The sequence below is a fragment of the Cherax quadricarinatus genome, chromosome 39 (assembly GCF_038502225.1).
Source record: "Cherax quadricarinatus isolate ZL_2023a chromosome 39, ASM3850222v1, whole genome shotgun sequence".
Lineage (NCBI taxonomy): Eukaryota > Metazoa > Arthropoda > Malacostraca > Decapoda > Parastacidae > Cherax > Cherax quadricarinatus.
Genome location: NC_091330.1, coordinates 20127086 through 20150064, shown reverse-complemented (window position 1 = coordinate 20150064; position 22979 = coordinate 20127086). Strand labels below are relative to the sequence as shown.

At 40.5% G+C, this 22979-nt stretch overlaps 1 protein-coding gene across 6 annotated transcripts in view; it reads right to left on the bottom strand.

Moving 5' to 3' along the window:
• Surf1 (surfeit locus protein 1) overlaps positions 1 to 22355 on the bottom strand; it is a 41925-nt gene extending 19570 nt beyond the window's left edge. Inside the window, exons 1-4 of one of the 6 annotated variants that reach the window (XM_070092503.1) lie at positions 22106 to 22270; positions 21137 to 21246; positions 19143 to 19351; positions 18198 to 18319 (exon numbers count right to left, since the gene is read on the bottom strand). In XM_070092503.1, coding sequence (XP_069948604.1) covers positions 18198 to 18319; positions 19143 to 19349 — 329 coding nt within the window. In that variant the 5' untranslated portion in view covers positions 19350 to 19351; positions 21137 to 21246; positions 22106 to 22270. Of the gene's footprint in view, positions 1 to 18197; positions 18320 to 19142; positions 19352 to 21136; positions 21247 to 22105 lie in introns of all 6 variants that reach the window. The other 5 variants (XM_070092502.1, XM_070092505.1, XM_070092504.1 and 2 more) reach the window with 5 other exon arrangements.
• Between the last annotated feature and the right edge of the window lie 624 nt (positions 22356 to 22979).

Below are 22979 nucleotides of genomic sequence, written 5' to 3'. Positions count from 1 at the left end.
CGCAGTATAAAAAAAATCCTGCAGCACACAGTGTGTAATGAGAAAAAAAAAAAACTTTGACCGTGTTTTTGGATAAAACAGCGACTTTGCACTGTATTTTCGTATGGTATTTATTGTTGTATTCTAGTTTTCTTGGTCTCATTTTATAGAATGGAAGACATATTACAGAAACTGAGATGATTTTGACTGGTTTTACAATGAAAAGTACCTTGATATTGAGCTCAAAGTAGCAGAAATGTTCGATTTTTACCAAAGTTCAAAAGTAAACAAATCATGCCAAGCGTCCAATACACATCAACTGGTGAGTCTAATATTCTTTCACAAGTGCGCTGATATTATTTATACCATTTCTACACTAATGCAGTAGTCTGCATAACAGTAAATCTTCTATTTTTTGTAAGAATAAAAATTCGAAGTGGAAAGCCAAAGAAATATAAGAGGAGCCTGGGGATGTGACTAATGAACAGAGAACTTGTTATTTTAGTGCCAGGAATGTCTTTCTTGTTTATTCTGGACCCTATTCGGAAACTGGCATCTTTTGAAATTTGTGTGAAATTGGCAAAATTGCTAAATTCTGACCACTTCATTGGATAGTTGAAATCGGTAAATGGGTGGTTTCTTGTACTTATTTGATAGAAAAAATGGAGTTCTAGCGAAATAATTATGATTTCTGTCGACTAGTACACTGGAATTGGCCGAAAATAGGGCTGAAAGTGGGCAAAATCACCGATGCATAAACATCGTCGAGACCGCTAACTTCATGAGAACATAATTCCGTAAGTTTTCCATCAAATTTCATACTTTTGGTGTCATTATGATCGGGAAAAGATTCTCTATCTTTTCATAAGAATTTTTTTTTTTTTTTTTGAAATTTTGGCGACCCTGAGAACAAGTCTCTGAGAGGGCCTGGCGACCCCCAAAGGATTAAATAGGGTTCCTTGATGCTGATAAAGGGCTTTTCTTTCAAGGAATTAGAACTATTTCTCTCCTTTCTCAGATCAAACATTAATAATTACATTTTGAAGTAATAATAATCATATGGGATGCAATATCCCCACCCATCTAATGTTGCAGTTCAAAAGGTTATCTGAAATGTGATGTCAGCATGCTTCTGGCAAGGCAGTGACTGAAAGAGTGATGGTGAAAGTGTTTCCTCTTCTTTTTTTTTTGTATCACCATTACTTTAATACCCATGGCATAAGAATAGCTTGCTCATTCTGCATCCAGTAGATCTGATTCCTGTTTCACCATATAATAAAGGAAAAACCAGAGGAAGAGATAATAAGCTAAAACTGGTACTGTAAGTTTCTCTCATTTTATGCACATTTGCTATTATTCGATGTCCTATTTCTATCACTCATTCTGTACATGCAATATGCTGTACATTCACTGTCTGCAATTGGTATGGTTTGCAATTGGTATGGTTTGCAATGCATAATGAAAGTTTTTATTATGCAAAACCAAGTATTTAATGCCTAAATGATCTTAGTACAGCTGCCATGGGCCTGAAATGCATTTACAGCATAAAACAAGCATGACCTGTGTTTATTAGGTGCATCCAGAGATGATTAAGAAAAGTGAAAATATGATAGAGATGGTAAAAATTCTCATTCAAGTATATACAGTGCTAATTGGAAGTGAAACGAATGATTTCCAGAGCTAATTAGTGGAAGATATAAGAGAAAGTGCAAAACAGATCCAGTGAAAAGCAGAGAAACCATGAGCACAATAAGATAAAACTAGCCAATATCCATGGTCTAAGATTATTAAACTTGCTACCAGAAGGTATTAGAAATACAGTGGACCCCCGGTATTCGATGGCATCTGTATCTGATAAATCCAGTATTCGATGCATTTTAACGCAAAAATTTCGCCTCGGTATCCGATCGAAAACCCGGTATTCAATGCGATTTGTACGAGACGTGTCCACGTGTGGCCTGAACTGCCCCGTGCATGCCAGTGTTTACAAGCCAGGCAGTGTGCGCACATCTAAGGATACATTCAGTACATTCCATATTATCACTGTTTTTGGTGCTTGTTTCTGCAAAATAAGTCACCATGGGCCCCAAGAAAGCTTCTAGTGCCAACCCTTTGAGAAAAAAAGGTGATAACGACTATTGAAATGAAGAAAGAGATAATTGCAAAGTACGAAAGTGGAGTGCATGTGTCAGAGCTGGCCAGGTTGTATAGTAAACCCCAATCAACCATCTCTACTATAGTGACCAGGAAAACGACAATCAAGGAAGCTGTTCTTGCAAAAGGTGCAACTGTGATTACGAAACAGCAACAGCAAGTGTTAGAAGATGTCCAGAGACTGTTATTGGTGTGGATAAATGAAAAACAAATAGCAGGAGATAGCATCTCTCAAGCGATCATTTGTGAAAAGGCTAGGCAGTTGCATGACGATTTGGTAAAAAAATTGCCTGCAACTAGTGCTGATGTGAGTGAATTTAAGGCCAGCAAAGGTTGGTTTGAAAGATTTAAGAATCGTAGTGGCATACATAGTGTGATTAGGCATGGTGAGGCTACCAGTTCAGACCAAAAAGCAGCTGAAAAATATGTGAAGGAATTCAAGGATTACATAGACAGTGAAGAATTTAAACCTGAACAAGTGTTTAATTGCGACAAAACAGGCCTGTTTTGGAAGAAAATGCCAAGCAGGACCTACATTACTCAGGAGGAAAAGGCACTCCCAGGACATAAGCCTATGAAAGACAGGCTTACTCTGTTGATGTGCGCCAATGCTAGTGGTGATTGCAAAGTGAAGCCTTTATTGGTGTATCACTCAGAAACTCCCAGAGTGTTCAGGAAAAACAATGTCCTCAAGGCTAATTTGTGTGTGATGTGGAGGGCAAACAGTAAGGCATGGGTCACTAGGGACTTTTTCTGTGACTGGTTACACCATGCATTTGCCCCCACTGTGAAAAATTACCTAATTGAAAAGAAATTAGACCTTAAGTGCCTCCTGGTATTAGACAATGCTCCTGGTCATCCTACAGACTTGGCAGAGCGACTCTCTGGGAACATGAGCTTCATTAAGGTCAAGTTTTTGCCTCCTAATACCACTCCTCTCCTGCAGCCCATGGACCAGCAAGTCATTTCCAACTTCAAGAAACTGTACACAAAAGCTATGTTTCAAAAGTGCTTTATAGTGGCCACAGAAACTCAACTGACTCTAAAAGAGTTTTGGAAGGATCACTTTAATATCCTCAATTGTATAAACCTTATAGGTACGGCTTGGAAGGGAGTGACTAAGAGGACCCTGAACTCTGCTTGGAAAAAACTGTGGCCAGAATGTGTAGACAAAAGGGATTTTGAAGGGTTTGAGGCTAACCCTGGGAATCCTATGCCAGTTGAAGAATCCATTGTGGCATTGGGGAAGTCCTTGGGGTTGGAGGTTAGTGGGGAGGATGTGGAAGAGTTGGTGGAGGAGAACAATGATGAACTAACCACTGATGAGCTGCTAGATCATCTTCAACAGCAAGAGGCCAGACCTGAGGAAAATGCTTCAGAGGAGGGGATAGAGAAATTGAGGAAGTTGCCTACTTCAAAGATTAAGGAAATGTGTGCAATGTGGCTTAAAGTACAAACCTTTTTTGATGACACTCACCCTAACACAGGTATTGCAAGCCGTGCTGGTGACTATTACACTGACAATGTTGTTAAACACTTTAGGAAAGTCATAAAGGAACGAGAGGTACAGGCCTCTATGGACAGATATGTTGTGCGACAGAAGTCCAGTGACTCTCAAGCTGGTCCTAGTGGCATTAAAAGAAGGGAAGTAACCCCAGAAAAGGACTTGCTACCTCAAGTCCTAATGAAAGGGGATTCCCCTTCTAAACAATAACAACTTCGACACTCTCCCCTCCTCCCATCCCATCAATCATCACCAGATCTTCATTAAAGGCAAGTGCCAATTATTCTATTGTTATTATTCTATTGTTATTGTTGTTACTGTAACTATTCTATTGCATTAACCCTTTCAGGGTCCGTCCCGTAGATCTACGGCTTTACGTTCAGGGTCCAAACCGTAGATCTACGCCATGAGCTCAGCTCACTCTGATAAACTGTGAGTGGTACATTTGGGCCTAGATATGAGAGAATACATCTATGTGGTATGTGTGCACCCCATAAAACAGATCCTGCAGCACACTGTGAATAATGAGAGAAAAAAAATGAAATCATGATTTTTCGATTAAAACAGCAACTTTGCAGTGTTTTTTCGTATGTTTTTTATAGTTGTATTTGCGATTTCTTGGTCTCATTTGATAGAATGGAAGACATATTACAGAAATAGAGATGATTTTGATTGGTTTTAGCACTGGAAATGGCTTGAAACCGAGCTCAAATTAGCGGAAATGTTAAATTTTTGCCGATATTCAAGAGTAAACAAACGACCTCACACGTCTAATACACATCAGCTGGTGGGTCTAATATACATTCACAAATATGGTGATGATATTTATACAATTATTACAGTATTGCATAACAGTAAATCTTCTATTTTTTGGTGTGAATAAAAATTCATTATGTGAATAAAAAATCAAAATGGAATTTATTTGTAAAGCCTCAAAACATAACTAATGAACAGAGGAAATGTTAGTTTAGTGCCAGGAATGCCTACATTGTTCATTCTGGACCCTATTTTGAAATTGGAATATTTTGAACTTTGTGTTAAAGTGGCCAAATTAACAATTTCCGATCACTTTATTTTGTAGTTGAAACAGTTGACTTGGCGATTTCTTGTGCTCAATCGATAGAATAGAAGTAATACTAGTGAAATAGCTAAGAATTTGGTTGATTGGAATAATGTAATTGGCCTAAAATGGGAGTCAAAGTCGGCAAAATCGCCGATTCGTAAATATCGCTGATACATCAAAATTCGCGAGAGCATAATTTCGTCAATTTTCCACCAAATTTCGTACTTTTTGTTTTATTACCTTCACAAAAAGATTCTCTACGATTTCATAAGAAAAAATAACAAATTTTTTTTTTGAAAATTCTTGGACACTGGTGCGTGACTCCAGATTTGGGCCTTGGACCCTGAAAGGGTTAAACTTAATATTTCGTGTGGTAAAAATTTTTTTTTCATACTTTTGGGTGTCTTGCACGGATTAATTTGATTTCCATTATTTTTTATTGGGAAAATTGATTCGCTTTTCGATATTTGATGAGCTCTCAGGAACGGATTAATATCGAATACCGGGGGTCCACTGTATTGTCAAACAAGTGCAGTTTTCAAGAGGAAATTGGATTACTACCTTCACTGGGCTGTGATGGATATTTGAGCCAGTAGGCTATCAACACCAACAGACTGGTTGAAAAGGCAATCAAGCAAGCCTGGCTCCAGGCCAGTTGTAAGGGAAGAAAATCTTTTGAAACCAGTTTCAAGTATGTCACATGAAACCATGAGAAAAATTTAGTGCATGATCAACAAGGATTGTGTAACACAATATGAGGATGATAATAAAGCATTACATGCATAATGACTTGATCAGGTATTACAGAACTGTACAAAATAAAATTTTTCTTTCATTCTTTAAACAAACCGGCCGTATCCCACCAAAGCAGGGTGCCCCCCCCCCCAAAAAAAAAAAAATGAAAGTTTCTCTTTTTGACTTTAGTAGTACATACAGGAGAAGAGGTTACTAGCCTCTTGCTCCTGGCATTTTAGTTGCCTCTTATGACATGCATGGCTTATGAAGGAAGAATTCTGTTCCACTTTCCCATGGAGACAATAACATTTTTTTTTTTTGAACAAACCGGCCGTATCCCACCAAGGCAGGGTGGCCCAAAAAGAAAAACTAAAGTTTCTCTTTTTAAATTTAGTAATTTATACAGGAGAAGGGGTTACTAGGCCCTTGCTCCTGGCATTTTAGTTGCCTCTTACAACACGCATGGCTTACGAAAGAAGAATTCTGTTCCACTTCCCCATGGAGATAAGAGGAAATAAACAAGAACAAGAACTAGAAAGAAAATAGAAGAAAACCCAGAGGGGTGTGTATATATATGCTTGTACATGTATGTATAGTGTGACCTAAGTGTAAGTAGAAGTAGCAAGATGTACCTGAAATCTTGCATGTTTAAGAGACAGAAAAAATCACCAGCAATCCTACTATCATGTAAAACAATTACAGGATTCAGTTTTACACTCACTTGGCAAGACGGCAGTACCTCCCTGGGCAGTTGCTGTTTACCAACCTACTACCTACAAAATAACATTTATAAACCATTATTTTTTTTAACACAATGGCTGTCTCTAACCGAGGAAGGGTGACCCAAAAGAGAAGAAACATAAAGTTTTCTTCTTTTTACATTTAGCAATTTATACAGAAGGGATTACTAACCCCTTGTTCTCAGCACGCATTGTTTATGGAAGAGGGATTTTTCTCTACTTTCACTTGGAGTACATACAAACAATTTATAACAAGATATTATATCAGATGTTAAAATATTGTGAGGTACAGTATATGCCTTATGTCATATTGAATGTTTCTTTTTTTTTTTTTTTTGACCCTCATAGTTGCTCACCAGCTGAAGACATCAATATTTTGTCATTCTGTTTCATGTCTTATGGAAGGTTGTAAGTTAGAAGACAACAACCACCAAGGAAGGTACTGTAATACTCTTACGTAATTGTGTGAAATAAACACAGCCTCCGGCTGACTGATGATTTTTATCCTGTATTCTGAGCATATAAGATGACAGGTAAAACCTACAATATTCCATTTACATTTTTTTTTTTTTCCAACAAGTCGGCCGTCTTCCACCGAGGCAGGGTGACCCAAAAAAGAAAGAAAATCCCTAAAAAGAAAATACAGTGGACCCCCGGTTAACGATATTTTTTCACTCCATAAGTATGTTCAGGTGCCAGTACTGACCGAATTTATTCCCATAAGGAATATTGTGAAGTAGATTATTCCTTTCAGACCCCCAAACATACACGTACAAACGCACTTACATAAATACACTTACATAATTGGTCGCATTCGGAGGTAATCGTTATGCGGGGGTCCACTGCACTTTCATCATCATTCAACACTTTCACCACACTCACACATTATCACTGTTTTTGCAGAGGTGCTCAGAATACAACAGTTTAGAAGCATACACATATAAAGATACACAACATATCCCTCCAAACTGCCAATATCCCAAACTCCTCCTTTAAAGTGCAGGCATTGTACTTCCCATTTCCAGGACTCAAGTCCGACTATATGAAAATAACCGGTTTCCCCGAATCCCTTCACTAAATATTATCCTGCTCACACTCCAACAGATCGTCAGGTCCCAAGTATCATTCGTCTCCATTCACTCCTATCTAACATGCTCACGCACGCTTGCTGGAAGTCCAAGTCCCTTGCCCACAAAACCTCCTTTACCCCCTCTCTCCAACCCTTTCGAGGACGACCCCTACCCTGCCTTCCTTCCCCTATAGATTTATATGCTTTCCATGTCATTCTACTTTGATCCATTCTCTTTAAATGACCAAACCACCTCAACAACCCCTCTTCTGCCCTCTGACTAATACTTTTATTAACTCCACACCTTTTCCTAATTTCCACATTTTGTATGCAATAATCTTTACTTTTCTGTGTGTTTCTTAATAATTCATATTCCTATAATTCCTTTCAAATTTGGGGATCTGGCACGAGACCAAGCTGCAGTAGCAACAACTCTGAGAACAATAAAGACAATAAATAGTCTAGAAAAGGTAATCCCTTTACTTACTCATCAGATCAAAATAGGATGTCTAAATCTGTAGTGGAGGGAAGGAGGGATAGGGGTCATTCTAAGAAGGGATGGAAGGAGGGATAAAAAAGACTATGTGTGCATGGGGCATGGACATACAGCAGGCATGTGTGTGTTAGATAGGAGTGAGCAAAGACAAATGGTTTTTGGGACTTGACAAGTTGTTGAAATGTGAGCAAGGAAATATTTTGTGAAGGGATTTAGGGAATGGGTTAGCCGGACATTAGTCCTGGAGGTGGGAAGTACAATGACTGCACCTTAAAGGAGGGGTTTGGGATATTTGCTCTTTAGAGGGCCATCTGAACTGATGTATCTGCATCCCTTTGCAAAGACAGTGATAGTGTGAATGATGGTGACAGTGTTTCTTTTTTTATTATTTTTTTGGTCACCCTACCTAAGTGGGAGATGCCTGGCATGCTGAAAAAAAAATGTGTATATTTATAGAGTTGAAAACTTCATTTTTTTTATTTTAACATGCTGGTCATCTCCCACCGATGCAGGGTGACCCCTCCACAAAAAAAGAAACCATTCACCATCATTCACACTTATCACTGTCTTTGCAGAGGCACCCAGATAAGACAGTTCAGACATCATTCTAAAGAGCAAATATCCCAAACCCCTCCTATGAGGTGCAGTCATTGTACTTCCCACCTGGTTAACTGGTTTTCCTGAATCCCTTCACAAAATATTACCCTGTTCACACTCCAACAGCTCATCTGGTCCCAAAAACCATTTGTCTCCATTCACTCCTAATACACTCACACATGCCTGCTGCATGTCCAGGCCCCTTGCACACAAAGCCTCTTTTAGCCCCTCCCTCCATCCTTTCCCATGACAGCCCCTAACCCTCCTCCACTCCACTACAGATTTATACCCTCCATCCTATTTTTCCAGCCTCCATGACAGCCCTCCCTAACCCTCCTTCCACTCGCACTACAGATGAGAACCTTCAAAATAGGGACACCATGATTCTTCAAGTTTATCCTATATTTGCACTCTAACAGCACCTCTCTAAATGACCAATTAAAGGTTTCTCACCTCAACAACCCCTCTTCAGCCCTCTGAATTATACAATTTTAGTAGACCATACAATAAGTGTCCACACCTCACTACCCCTGGCAGTCTTCAAGCTTGGACAACACCTAAATACGAACGTTTTTGCTGCATAATAGGCCTGGTCACAGACCGGGCCGCGGGGGCGTTACACTCCACACATTGCTCTTTGACACTACATCTCCACCGCCTCCAGCCTCCTTCTCGCTACAACACTGACAACCCATGCTTCACACTCATAAGTGTTGGTACCACTATACTCCTATACATTCCCTTCTTTGCCTCCATGGATAACGTTTTTTGTCTCCACAAAATACCTCAACGCACCACCCACCTTTTTTCCTTCATCAATTCTATAGTTTACCTTGTCCTTCATAAACCCATCCACTGACAAATCTACTCCCAAATATTGGAACACATTCACTTCTTCCATACGCCCTCCCTCAAATCTGATATCCAATTTTTCCTTATCTAAATCGTTTGATATCCTCATCACCTTACTCTTATCTATGTTCACTTTCAACTTTCTTCTTGTATACTTCAATATTTGTAGAATATAATGAAAATGCCAAACCAAACTACATGACATACTGTAATTTGGTAATTATATTTAACCCTTTGACTGTTTTGGTCATATATATACGTCTTACAAGCCACCATTTTTGCCATAAATATACAGTGGTCCCTCGTTTTTCGTAATTAATCCATTCCTGGAGCCGTTACTATAAACGAAATTTACGATTTATGAATCAACTTTCCCCATAAGAAATAATGTAAATACAATTAATCCGTTCCTGACACCCAGAAGTATTAAAACAAAAAAATTTTTATCATGAAATATACATGTAGTACATAAACAATACAATGGGAAATGATGAATGAAACATTAACAGCATAACACTTACCTTTATTGGAGATTCTTCTTAGTGTATGGGAGACTGGAGGAGGAGAGAGAGTGGATTGTTTATAGTTTGGAAGGGGAATCCCCTTCCATCAACACCTCAGGTACCATTTGCTTTTCTGGGGTTGCTTCTCTTCTCTGTTTCTTAATGCCACTAGGACCACCTTGAGAGTCACTGGAGTCCTGTCTCACAAAATAACTGTGGAGAGAGCTCTGTTTCTGGCATCTCTTTAACACTTCCCTAAAATGGCCCAAGACTTTGTCACTGTACATGTTGCCAACCTGGCTTGCAACAACCTTGTTAGGGTGATGTTTCTCCATAAAGCTTTCCATCTTACCCCACATAGTAAAAATCTCTTTAATTTCTGAAGAAGGCACCTTCTTCCATCTCTCTTCCTCCTCCTCAGATAAGATAAGATAAGATAAGATTTCGTTCGGATTTTTAACCCCGGAGGGTTAGCCACCCAGGATAACCCAAGAAAGTCAGTGCGTCATCGAGGACTGTCTAACTTATTTCCATTGGGGTCCTTAATCTTGTCCCCCAGGATGCGACCCACACCAGTCGACTAATACCCAGGTACCTATTTGCTGCTAGGTGAACAGGACAACAGGTGTAAGGAAACGTGTCGAAATGTTTCCACCCGCCGGGAATCGAACCCGGGCCCTCCGTGTGTGAAGCGGGAGCTTTAGCCACCAGGCCACCGGGCCACAAGATTCTGAGCTGCGATGTGTTGCTCTTCCTGCTGAAGCTCTTGCAGCTCCTCAGTGGTGAGCTCTTCATTGTGGTCTTCCACCAATTCTTCCACATCCTCCAAACTCACATCCAACCCCATGGAACTCCTCAGTGCCACAATTGATTTTACAACAGACACAGGCTCATTAGGGTCAGTCCCAAATCCTTCAAAATCCCTCTTGTCGACACAATCTGGCCACAATTTTCTCCAGGCAGAGTTCAAAGTCCTGGTAGTCACTCCCTCCCAAGCCATACCTATAAGGGTTATGCAGTGGAGGATGCTGAAGTGTTCTCTCCAAAATTCCCTTAGGGTCAAGTGAGTTTCTGTGGTCACAGTCAAGCACCTGTGAAACATTGCTTTTGTGTAGAGTTTTTTAAAGTTTGCAATAACCTGCTGGTCCATGGGTTGGAGGAGAGGAGTGGTATTTGGGGGCAAGAACTTTACTGTGATGAACCCAAACTCCTCGGAAATTAGGTCATCCAAGTTTGGAAGATGAGCAGGTGCATTGTCCATTACTAGCACGCACTTGAGATCCAATTTCTTTTCCAGGAGATACTCCTTCACACTAGGGCCAAACACTTCATTGAACCACTCGACGAAAATTTCCCTCGTGACCCATGCATTACTATTAGATTTCCAAAACACACACAATTTTCTCTTCATAACATTGTTTTTCCTGAACACTCTGGGATTTTCAGAATGGTACACTAGTAATGGCTTCACTTTGAAATCCCCACTAGCATTAGCACAGAACATTAGCGTCAGCCTGTCTTTCACAGGCTTGTGTCCTGGCATCGCCTTTTCCTCTTGTGTAATGAAGGTCCTCTTTGGCATTTTCTTCCAAAAGAGGCCTGTTTCATCACAATTGAACACTTGTTCAGGTTTCAGTCCTTCAGCCTCTATGTACTCCTGGAATTCATGCACATATTTTTCAGCCGCCTTGTGGTCTGAACTGGCAGCCTCACCATGCCTTACCACACTGTATATGCCAGTACGGTTCTTAAATCTCTCAAACCAGCCTTTGCTGGCCTTAAATCCACTCACATCACCACTAGTTGCAGGCAATTTCTTTACCAAATCTTCATGCAACTGCCTAGCCTTTTCACAAATAATGGAAGTCATAAGAGTATCTCCTGCTAATTGTTTCTCATTTATCCACACCAATAATAACTTCTCAACCTCTTCCAGTACTGGTGATCTCATTTTTGTCAGCATAATTACTCCCTTTGCAACAACAGCATCCTTTATTTCCTTTTTCTTGGGCACTATGGAACATAAGGTTGTGTAGGGTTTCTTATACATCCTGGACAGTTCGGCCACACTTGTACCACTTTCATATTGTTCAATGATGGTTTTCTTGAATTCAATCGTATTTCTCACCTTCTTTACCACAGGCTTGGCCCTAGGAGCTTTCTTTGGAGCCATGGTAGCTTATTTAGTACTTTTTATTATTTTTTTTTTACTACCACACTGGCCAATTCCCACCAAGGCAGGGTGGCCCGAAAAAGAAAAACTTTCACCATCATTCACTCCATCACTGTCTTGCCAGAAGGGTGCTTTACACTACAGTTTTTACTCTGCAACATTAACACCCCTCCTTCAGAGTGCAGGCACTGTACTTCCCATCTCCAGGACTCAAGTCCGGCCTGCCGGTTTCCCTGAACCCCTTCATAAATGTTACTTTGCTCACACTCCAACAGCACGTCAAGTATTAAAAACCATTTGTCTCCATTCACTCCTATCAAACACGCTCACGCATGCCTGCTGGAAGTCCAAGCCCCTTGCACACAAAACCTCCTTTACCCCCTCTCTCCAACCTTTCCTAGGCCGACCCCTACCCCGCCTTCCTTCCACTACAGACTGATACACTCTTGAAGTCATTCTGTTTCGCTCCATTCTCTCTACATGTCCGAACCACCTCAACAACCCTTCCTCAGCCCTCTGGACAACAGTTTTGGTAATCCCGCACCTCCTCCTAACTTCCAAACTACGAATTCTCTGCATTATATTCACACCACACATTGCCCTCAGACATGACATCTCCACTGCCTCCAGCCTTCTCCTCGCTGCAACATTCATCACCCATGCTTCACACCCATATAAGAGCGTTGGTAAAACTATACTCTCATACATTCCCCTCTTTGCCTCCAAGGACAAAGTTCTTTGTCTCCACAGACTCCTAAGTGCACCACTCACCCTTTTCCCCTCATCAATTCTATGATTCACCTCATCTTTCATAGACCCATCCGCTGACACGTCCACTCCCAAATATCTGAATACATTCACCTCCTCCATACTCTCTCCCTCCAATTTGATATCCAATCTTTCATCACCTAATCTTTTTATCCTCATAACCTTACTCTTTCCTGTATTCACCTTTAATTTTCTTCTTTTGCACACCCTGCCAAATTCATCCACCAATCTCTGCAACTTCTCTTCAGAATCTCCCAAGAGCACAGTGTCATCAGCAAAGAGTAACTGTGACAACTCCACTTTTTGTGTGATTCTTTATCTTTTAACTCCACGCCTCTTGCCAAGACCCTCGCATTTACTTCTCTTACAACCCCATCTATAAATATATTAAACAACCACGGTGACATCACACATCCTTGTCTAAGGCCTACTTTTACTGGGAAATAATTTCCCTCTTTCCTACATACTCTAACTTGAGCCTCACTATCCTCGTAAAAACTCTTCACTGCTTTCAGTAACCTACCTCCTGCACCATACACCTGCAACATCTGACACATTGCCTCCCTATCGACCCTTTCATACGCCTTTTCCAAATCCATAAATGCCACAAAGACCTCTTTAGCCTTATCTAAATACTGTTCACTTATATGTTTCACTGTAAACACCTGGTCCACACACCCCCTACCTTCCCTAAAGCCTCCTTGTTCATCTGCTATCCTATTCTCCATCTTACTCTTAATTCTTTCAATAATAACTCTACCATACACAATACCAGGTATACTCAACAGACTTATCCCCCTATAATTTTTGCACTCTCTTTTATCCCCTTTGCCTTTATACAAAGGAACTATGCATGCTCTCTGCCAATCCCTAGGTACCTTACCCTCTTCCATACAATTATTAAATAATTGCACCAACCACTCCAAAAGTATATCCCCACCTGCTTTTAACATTTCTATCTTTATCCCATCAATCCCGGCTGCCTTACCCCTTTTCATTTTACCTACTGCCTCACGAACTTCCCCCACACTCACAACTGGCTCTTCCTCACTCCTACAAGATGTTATTCCTCCTTGCCCTATACACAAAATCACAGCTTCTCTATCTTCATCAACATTTAACAATTCCTCAAAATATTCCCTCCATCTTCCTAATACCTCTAACTCTCCATTTAATAACTCTCCTCTGCTATTTTTAACTGACAAATCCATTTGTTCTCTAGGCTTTCTTAACTTGTTAATCTCACTCCAAAACTTTTTCTTATTTTCAACAAAATTTGTTGATAACATCTCACCCACTCTCTCATTTGCTCTCTTTTTACATTGCTTCACCACTCTCTTAACCTCTCTCTTTTTCTCCATATACTCTTCCCTCCTTGCATCACTTCTACTTTGTAAAAACTTCTCATATGCTAACTTTTTCTCCCATACTACTCTCTTTACATCATCATTCCACCAATCGCTCCTCTTCCCTCCCGCACCCACTTTCCTGTAACCACAAACTTCTGCTGAACACTCTACCACTACATTTTTAAACCTACCCCATACCTCTTCGACCCCATTGCCTATGCTCTCATTAGCCCATCTATCCTCCAATAGGTGTTTATATCTTACCCTAACTGCCTCCTCTTTTAGTTTATAAACCTTCACCTCTCTCTTCCCTGATGCTTCTATTCTCCTTGTATCCCATCTACCTTTTACTCTCAGTGTAGCTACAACTAGAAAGTGATCTGATATATCTGTGGCCCCTCTATAAACATGTACATCCTGAAGTCTACTCAACAGTCTTTTATCTACCAATACATAATCCAACAAACTACTGTCATTTCGCCCTACATCATATCTTGTATACTTAATTATCCTCTTTTTCTTAAAATATGTATTACCTATAACTAAACCCCTTTCTATACAAAGTATTTAGTACTTGCAAGCACTAAAATAAATGGAATATTATGAAATATTTCGCTGGAGCACGTGAGGGGACCTTTGCTCACTGGTAAACAATGCCAGACTGGCTGCCGCCCCGGCTCACGCAGTGGGTACGCGTCCCGGACGAACTACGACTCATGAGTCAACCTATGAAAAGCGAGTCCATGTTTATACGAAAATACCCCTATGATTGGCGAATTTTAAGAGTGCCGGGAACTACGAAAACCAGGGGACCACTATATACTCATAAATTCTAGCGGCTTCAAATCAAGCAGGAGAAAGCTGGTAGGCCCACATGTGAGAGAATGGGTCTGTGTGGTCAGTGTGCACCGTATAAAAAAAATCCTGCAGCACGCCGTGCATAATGAGAAAAAAAAAATCCGTTTTTTTAATTAAAATGCCGACTTTGTGGTCTATTTTCGTATAGTATTTATGGTTGTATTCTCGTTTTCTTGGTCTCATTTGATATAATGGAAAACATATTATAGAAATAGAGGTGATTTTGATTGGTTTTACTATGAAAAGAGCCCTGAAATGGAGCTCAAAGTAGGGGAAATGTTTGATTTTTGCCGATGTTCAAAAGTAAACAAATGATGTCATTTTTCAATAAATGTCCCAGGAGCCATTTTAATATGCAGTCATGAATGGGTTGACATTATTTATACAATTATTATAATATTGCAGTAGTCTGCATGACAGTAAATCTTCTATTTTTTGTTTGAATAAAAATTCAAAATAGAAAGCAAGAGTAATATCAGAGGGGCCTGGAGATGTGACTGATGAACAAAGAAAATGTTATTTTAGAGCCAGGAATGTCTGCATTGTTCATTCTGGACCCTATTTTGAAATTCTCATATTTTTTAATTTTCGTGAAATTGGCCAAATTGCAAATTTCTGACCACATTATTGGGTAGTTGAAATCTGTAAATGGGCAGTTTCTTGTACTCAATCGATAGAAAAAATGGAGTTCTAAAGAATTAGCTATGAGTTTGGTTGACTGGAACAATGGGCTCAAAGTGGGCGAAATCGCCGATTCGTAAATATCACCGAGGTCACTAATTTCGCGAAAGCGTAATTCTGTCAGTTTTCCATCAAATTTCGTTCTTTTGGTGTCATTACAATCAGGAAAAGATTCTCTATCATTTCATAAGAAATTTTTTTTTTTTTTTTGAAAATTTGCGACACCAGGAGACACCTCAGGATTTGGGGCTGCGACAGTCAAGGGGTTAAATTAGTTAACATTACTTAGAAGCATATACGTATAGAGATACACAACATATCCCTCCAAACTGCCAATATCCCAAACCCCTCCTTTAAAGTGCAGGCATTGTACTTCCCATCTCCAGGACTCAAGTCCGACTATATGAAAATAACCGGTTTCCCTGAATCCCTTCACTAAATATTACCCTGCTCACACTCCAACAGATCGTCAGGTCCCAAGTATCATTCATCTCCATTCACTCCTATCTAACACGCTCATGCACGCTTGCTGGAAGTCCAAGCCCCTCACCCACAAAACCTCCTTTACCCCCTCTTTCCAACCCTTGCGAGGACGACCCCTACCCCTCTTTCCTTCCCCTATAGATTTATATGCTTTCCATGTCATTCTACTTTGATCCATTCTCTCTAAATGACCAAACCACCTCAACAACCCCTCTTCTGCCCTCTGACTAATGCTTTTATTAACTCCACACCTTCTCCTAATTTCCACACTCCGAATTTTCTGCATAATATTTACACCACACAGCGGATGGGTCTATGAAAGATGAGGTGAATCATAAAATTGATGAGGGAAAAAGAGTGAGTGGTGCACTTAGGAGTCTGTGGAGACAAAGAACTTTGTCCTTGGAGGCAAAGAGGGGAATGTATGAGAGTATAGTTTTACCAACGCTCTTATATGGGTGTGAAGCGTGGGTGATGAATGTTGCAGCAAGGAGAAGGCTGGAGGCAGTGGAGATGTCATGTCTGAGGGCAATGTGTGGTGTGAATATAATGCAGAGAATTCGTAGTTTGGAAGTTAGGAGGAGGTGCGGGATTACCAAAACTGTTGTCCAGAGGGCTGAGGAAGGGTTGTTGAGGTGGTTCGGACATGTAGAGAGAATGGAGCGAAACAGAATGACTTCAAGAGTGTATCAGTCTGTAGTGGAAGGAAGGCGGGGTAGGGGTCGGCCTAGGAAGGGTTGGAGGGAGGGGGTAAAGGAGGTTTTGTGTGCGAGGGGCTTGGACTTCCAGCAGGCATGCGTGAGCGTGTTTGATAGGAGTGAATGGAGACAAATGGTTTTTAATACTTGACGTGCTGTTGGAGTGTGAGCAAAGTAACATTTATGAAGGGATTCAGGGAAACCGGCAGGCCGGACTTGAGTCCTGGAGATGGGAAGTACAGTGCCTGCACTCTGAAGGAGGGGTGTTAATGTTGCAGTTTAAAAACTGTAGTGTAAAGCACCCTTCTGGCAAGACAGTGATGGAGTGAATGATGGTGAAAGTTTTTCTTTTTCGGGCCACCCTGCCTTGGTGGGAATCGGCCGGTGTGATAATATAATATAATATACATTGCCCTTAGACAGGACATCTCCACTGCCTCCAACCGTCTCCTCGCTGCTGCATTTACCACCCAAGCTTCACATCCATATAAGAGTGTTGGTACTACTATACTTTCATACATTCCCTTCTTTGCCTCCATAGATAACGTTTTTTGACTCCACATATACCTCAACGCACCACTCACCTTTTTTCCCTCATCAATTCTATGATTAACCTCATCCTTCATAAATCCATCCGCCAACACGTCAACTCCTAAGTACGTATCTGAAAACATTCACTTCTTCCATACTCCTCCTCCCCAATTTGATATCCAATTTTTCTATATCTAAATCATTTGATACCCTCATCACCTTACTCTTTTCTATGTTCACTTTCAACTTTCTACCTTTACACACATTCTCAAACTCATCCACTAACCTTTGCAATTTTTCTTTAGAATCTCCCATAAGCACAGTATCATCAGCAAAAAGTAACTGTGTCAATTCCCATTTTGAATTTGATTCCCCATAATTTAATTCCACCCCTCTCCCGAACACCCTAGCATTTACTTCTTTTACAACCCCATCTATAAATATATTAAACAACCATGGTGACATTACACATCCCTGTCTAAGACCTACTTTTACCGGGAAGTATTCTCCCTCTCTTCTACACACTCTAACCTGAGCCTCACTGTCCTCATAAAAGCTCTTTACAGCATTTAGTAACTTACCACCTATTCCATATACTTGCAACATCTGCCACATTGCTCCACTATCCACTCTATCATATGCCTTTTCTAAATCCATAAATGCAATAAAAACTTCCCTACCTTTATCTAAATACTGTTCACATATATGCTTCAATGTAAACACTTGATCTACTAAGTGTTGTGCTAAATTATATTAAAAGATTCAAATTTTGACAATTATATAATATCTCAGGTTTTACATGTCCAAAGGAAAAACCCAAGAATATAAATGCAGGAATTAAGCTGTGTTGCAGTTATGAAAATATACACTTGTATTACAGTGAGTATTAAATTGATCCATGCCAGATTTTGTTGATAAACTTTGATATAGAAGATATTAGTTAACCTACATTTCTAGAACTTACTCCTGTGGAAGATCAATAGGAGGTACAGTGGTCTTTGCTTTTAACTCTGCTATAAGGTTCAGTTTCCATTTTCTGCGTTGCACCTGCCATGTGCCAAGACAGAATGTACCAATGGGAACAATCTGGGGAAGTAAAAATTAATAAAAAAGCATGTTCAGTGATGCTAACAAGGCTTGTGTTTGGGAAGTGATAAATGTTTTGAGTAGCCAGCTGTCAAGGAAACTTGTAGGTAGCACCAATATTTGCTCTAACTGCACTCAAAGTATGTGTAATGTTTAATGTGAACATTAAAATGGTATAAAATACCGACAGGTTGTTAGGTAAGACACATATGCAACAGTTAGGTATCTTTATTTCGAAACGTTTCGCCTACACAGAAGGCTTCTTCAGTTGAGTACAGAAAAGTGATAGAAGCAGAAAAGACTTGAAGGCAATGTAATCAGTCCATCACCCTTGAAGTTTTGAGGTGGTCAGTCTTCTCCAGACTGAGGGACTGACCACCTCAGAACTTCAAGGGTGATGGACTGATTACATCGTCTTCAAGTCTCTTCTGCTTCTATCAACTTTTCTGTACTTGACTGAAGAAGCCTACTGTGTAGGCGAAACGTTTCGAAATAAAGATACCTAATTGTTGCATATGTGTCTTACCTAACAATGTTTAACGTAGCAGAACATAAACTAATTCATTCCATATACACAACCTATATAAGAAGCATACATATTATACTGTATCTTCATGCCTTGTGTATTTTGATAGCACAGGAAACATTATATGAAGTTATCTTTATAGTATTTTTATAGAATGTCAACTTTACACTAATGAATGTACATCAAAATAGTATAGGATACAGACTCAAAGATTTTTTTTTCCCAATATAGCAGTTTATTTATGCATTCGTCTTTCAAGTATGCAAAGCGATATAACATTTCGTAACTGTAACTCACTAATAAAATGAGGCTCATGGGTCCAAATGAGCCTGTACCTGCACTGGTGCCCATCATTCGCACAGGTAATGCTCTGTACTGGACAGGAGTGTGTTTCATTTGGGTGAGATATAGGGGTGTACGTATATCAGTGGGTGATAGTCGAAAGTGCGATGCTACTAAAATTCCTCGGCTGATACATAATCCTTGACGCAACATGGAACTCATTCCTGAAATTGAAAGACAATAAGAGCTTTGCATTCTTTTAACACTGCTGGTTATATGAGTGCCTGCAATGATTACAAGTGAAGATTGAGACACTTATGCAACATATGGGAATCTTTATTGAAGAAACGTTTCACCTGGAGTTTACCTGGAGAGAGTTCCGGGGGTCAACGCCCCCGCAGCCCGGTCTGTGACCAGGCCTCCTGGTGGATCAGAGCCTGATCAACCAGGCTGTTGCTGCTGGCTGCACGCAAACCAACGTACGAGCCACAGCCCGGCTGATCAGGAACTGACTTTAGGTGCTTGTCCAGTGCCAGCTTGAAGACTGCCAGGGGTCTGTTGGTAATCCCCCTTATGTGTGCTGGGAGGCAGTTGAACAGTCTCGGGCCCCTGACACTTATTGTATGGTCTCTTAACGTGCTAGTGACACCCCTGCTTTTCATTGGGGGGATGGTGCATCGTCTGCCAAGTCTTTTGCTTTCGTAGTGAGTGATTTTCGTGTGCAAGTTCGGTACTAGTCCCTCTAGGATTTTCCAGGTGTATATAATCATGTATCTCTCCCTCCTGCGTTCCAGGGAATACAGGTTTAGGAACCTCAAGCGCTCCCAGTAATTGAGATGTTTTATCTCCGTTATGCGCGCCGTGAAAGTTCTCTGTACATTTTCTAGGTCGGCAATTTCACCTGCCTTGAAAGGTGCAGTTAGTGTGCAGCAATATTCCAGCCTAGATAGAACAAGTGACCTGAAGAGTGTCATCATGGGCTTGGCCTCCCTAGTTTTGAAGGTTCTCATTATCCATCCTGTCATTTTTCTAGCAGATGCGATTGATACAATGTTATGGTCCTTGAAGGTGAGATCCTCCGACATAATCACTCCCAGGTCTTTGACGTTGGTGTTTCGCTCTATTTTGTGGCCAGAATTTGTTTTGTACTCTGATGAAGATTTAATTTCCTCATGTTTACCATATCTGAGTAATTGAAATTTCTCATCGTTGAACTTCATATTGTTTTCTGCAGCCCACTGAAAGATTTGGTTGATGTCTGCCTGGAGCCTTGCAGTGTCTGCAATGGAAGACACTGTCATGCAGATTCAGGTGCCATCTGCAAAGGAAGACACGGTGCTGTGGCTGACATCCTTGTCTATGTCGGATATGAGGATGAGGAACAAGATGGGAGCGAGTACCGTGCCTTGTGGAACAGAGCTTTTCACCGTAGCTGCCTCGGACTTTACTCTGTTGACGACTACTCTCTGTGTTCTGTTAGTGAGGAAATTATAGATCCATCGACCGACTTTTCCTGTTATTCCTTTAGCACGCATTTTGTGCGCTATTACGCCATGGTCACACTTGTCGAAGGCTTTTGCAAAGTCTGTATATATTACATCTGCATTCTTTTTGTCTTCTAGTGCATTTAGGACCTTGTCGTAGTGATCCAATAGTTGAGACAGACAGGAGCGACCTGTTCTAAACCCATGTTGCCCTGGGTTGTGTAACTGATGGGTTTCTAGATGGGTGGTGATCTTGCTTCTTAGGACCCTTTCAAAGATTTTTATGATATGGGATGTTAGTGCTATTGGTCTGTAGTTCTTTGCTGTTGCTTTACTGCCCCCTTTGTGGAGTGGGGCTATGTCTGTTGTTTTTAGTAACTGTGGGACGACCCCCGTGTCCACACTGTGTTGCGAAATGTTTCTTCAATAAATATTCCCATATGTTGCATAAGTGTCTCAATCTTCAACTTGTCGGTTTTAAACCATTTATCACAAATGATTACAAGAAAATAATGTCTAAATTACCTGGATAATGTTACAGTATATGGTCAATGTGCCTTCAGTATTTTTGACCTACAATTCTCCAGGCCTGTCTGTTTTGGTGTCTCATCAACATCCTCTCAAAATCTTTTCTGCTAATGCAAACATAACACAAGTCTAGTGAAGATTTTAACCGAATCTAGTTGGGTAATGGAAACTAAACAAATTTTCTCCAATATAAAAGGTACCAAATGTTCGCAATTAGGTATAGTTGACCCCGCTCCCCCCTTGTCTTAGACAGAGCCAAATATATGCGCCCCTACCAACTTTCTAGCAGGAATATGTGTTGAACATTAAAATGGTATAAAATACCGACAGGTTGTTAGGTAAGACACATATGCAACAATTTATTTATTTATTTATTTATTTATTTATAATTTGAGCACACATACAGAGGTACAAAAAAATACAGACATGAGCAGCATGCCAAAGCCACTTATACTATGCATAGCATTACGGGCTGGCTTAAAATTAACTTAAGATTAACTAAGCAATGATGAAATCAGTGAAAAACATTAATGTAAACAGATTACTATAAAGCACAAGTGAGTATTACAAAGACAGGTCATATGGTTGCATGCATTGTTGTAAATTCAGTAGAATGGAGTATTCTGTTAGGTAGTGTATTTAAAAAATAATAAAGTTAGATTGGGTTTTAGGTTTAACATTTAATTAATTAGGTATCTTTAATTCGAAACATTTCGCCTACACAGTAGGCTTCTTCAGTCGAGTACAGAAAAGTTGATAGAAGCAGAAGATACTTGTTCTATGGAACAATGCTCTTCTCCAGACTGAGGGACTGACCACCTCAAAACTTTAGGGGTGATGGACTGATTACATCGTCTTCAAGTATCTTCTGCTTCTATCAACTTTTCTGTACTCGACTGAAGAAGCCTACTGTGTAGGCGAAACGTTTCGAAATAAAGATACCTAACTGTTGCATATGTGTCTTACCTAACAACAGGAATATGTGTGACGAGGACGAGTGTCCCGGTAAGAAAACACTATAATAATTGTGCTTGTGCGGGTTATTTGTGTATCGTTCCAGTCACGGTATTGTGCCTTTTTGTTATTTACTTGTGTACTTCTTTGTTGGGTTTATCAGGGCCACTGACAACATAAGCCGTATCGAGTCCGGTTTCTCGATGGTACGAGGAAGATTTGTTCCCCAATGCTGGGCGATGAAAGAAAAGGAACAAAAGCTCCTTTGTAAATAGAGAGAGAAACTTGAAGTTTCCAATTAGATCCGGCGGACCCCCTTGCCAAGCCCCAGCAGAGAGGGACGCCCACACTCCCACCTGAGTTCAGTAACCGGTTTCCCACCAAAAACCGTTAAAGAATTTTCCGCAAAGCGGATAAATGGAGCTGGCTGAAAGTAAGCCGTTGATAGGTGGCCCTCTTGTAATGTGGCCGGCGGGTCATCAGAATAGGTACCTATTTGCTGATGAGGACAATAGGTGTAAGGAAAAGTGTCGGAATTTCCACCCGCCGGGAATCGAACCCGGGCATTTGGTGTTCCCAGGCGGTCACCCATCCAAGTGTCCCAGAGAGAGCGGTGGGGTATGGCCGTTGAGGACAAGTGAAATTTGTCACTGATGCTCAAGCCAGAGCGAGAATTCTACACCCGACGAAGGCTGACGCCGAAGGCTAGGCAGGCAAGACAACACTGAGACTTCTTGTTAAGAACATAAGAAAGGAAGAACACTGCAGCAGGCTTGTTGGCCCATACTAGGCAGGTCCTTTACAATCCTTCCCACTAACAAAATATTTGCCCAACCCAATTTTCAATGCTACCCAAGAAATAAGTGTTCATGATTCTATTTGCTCA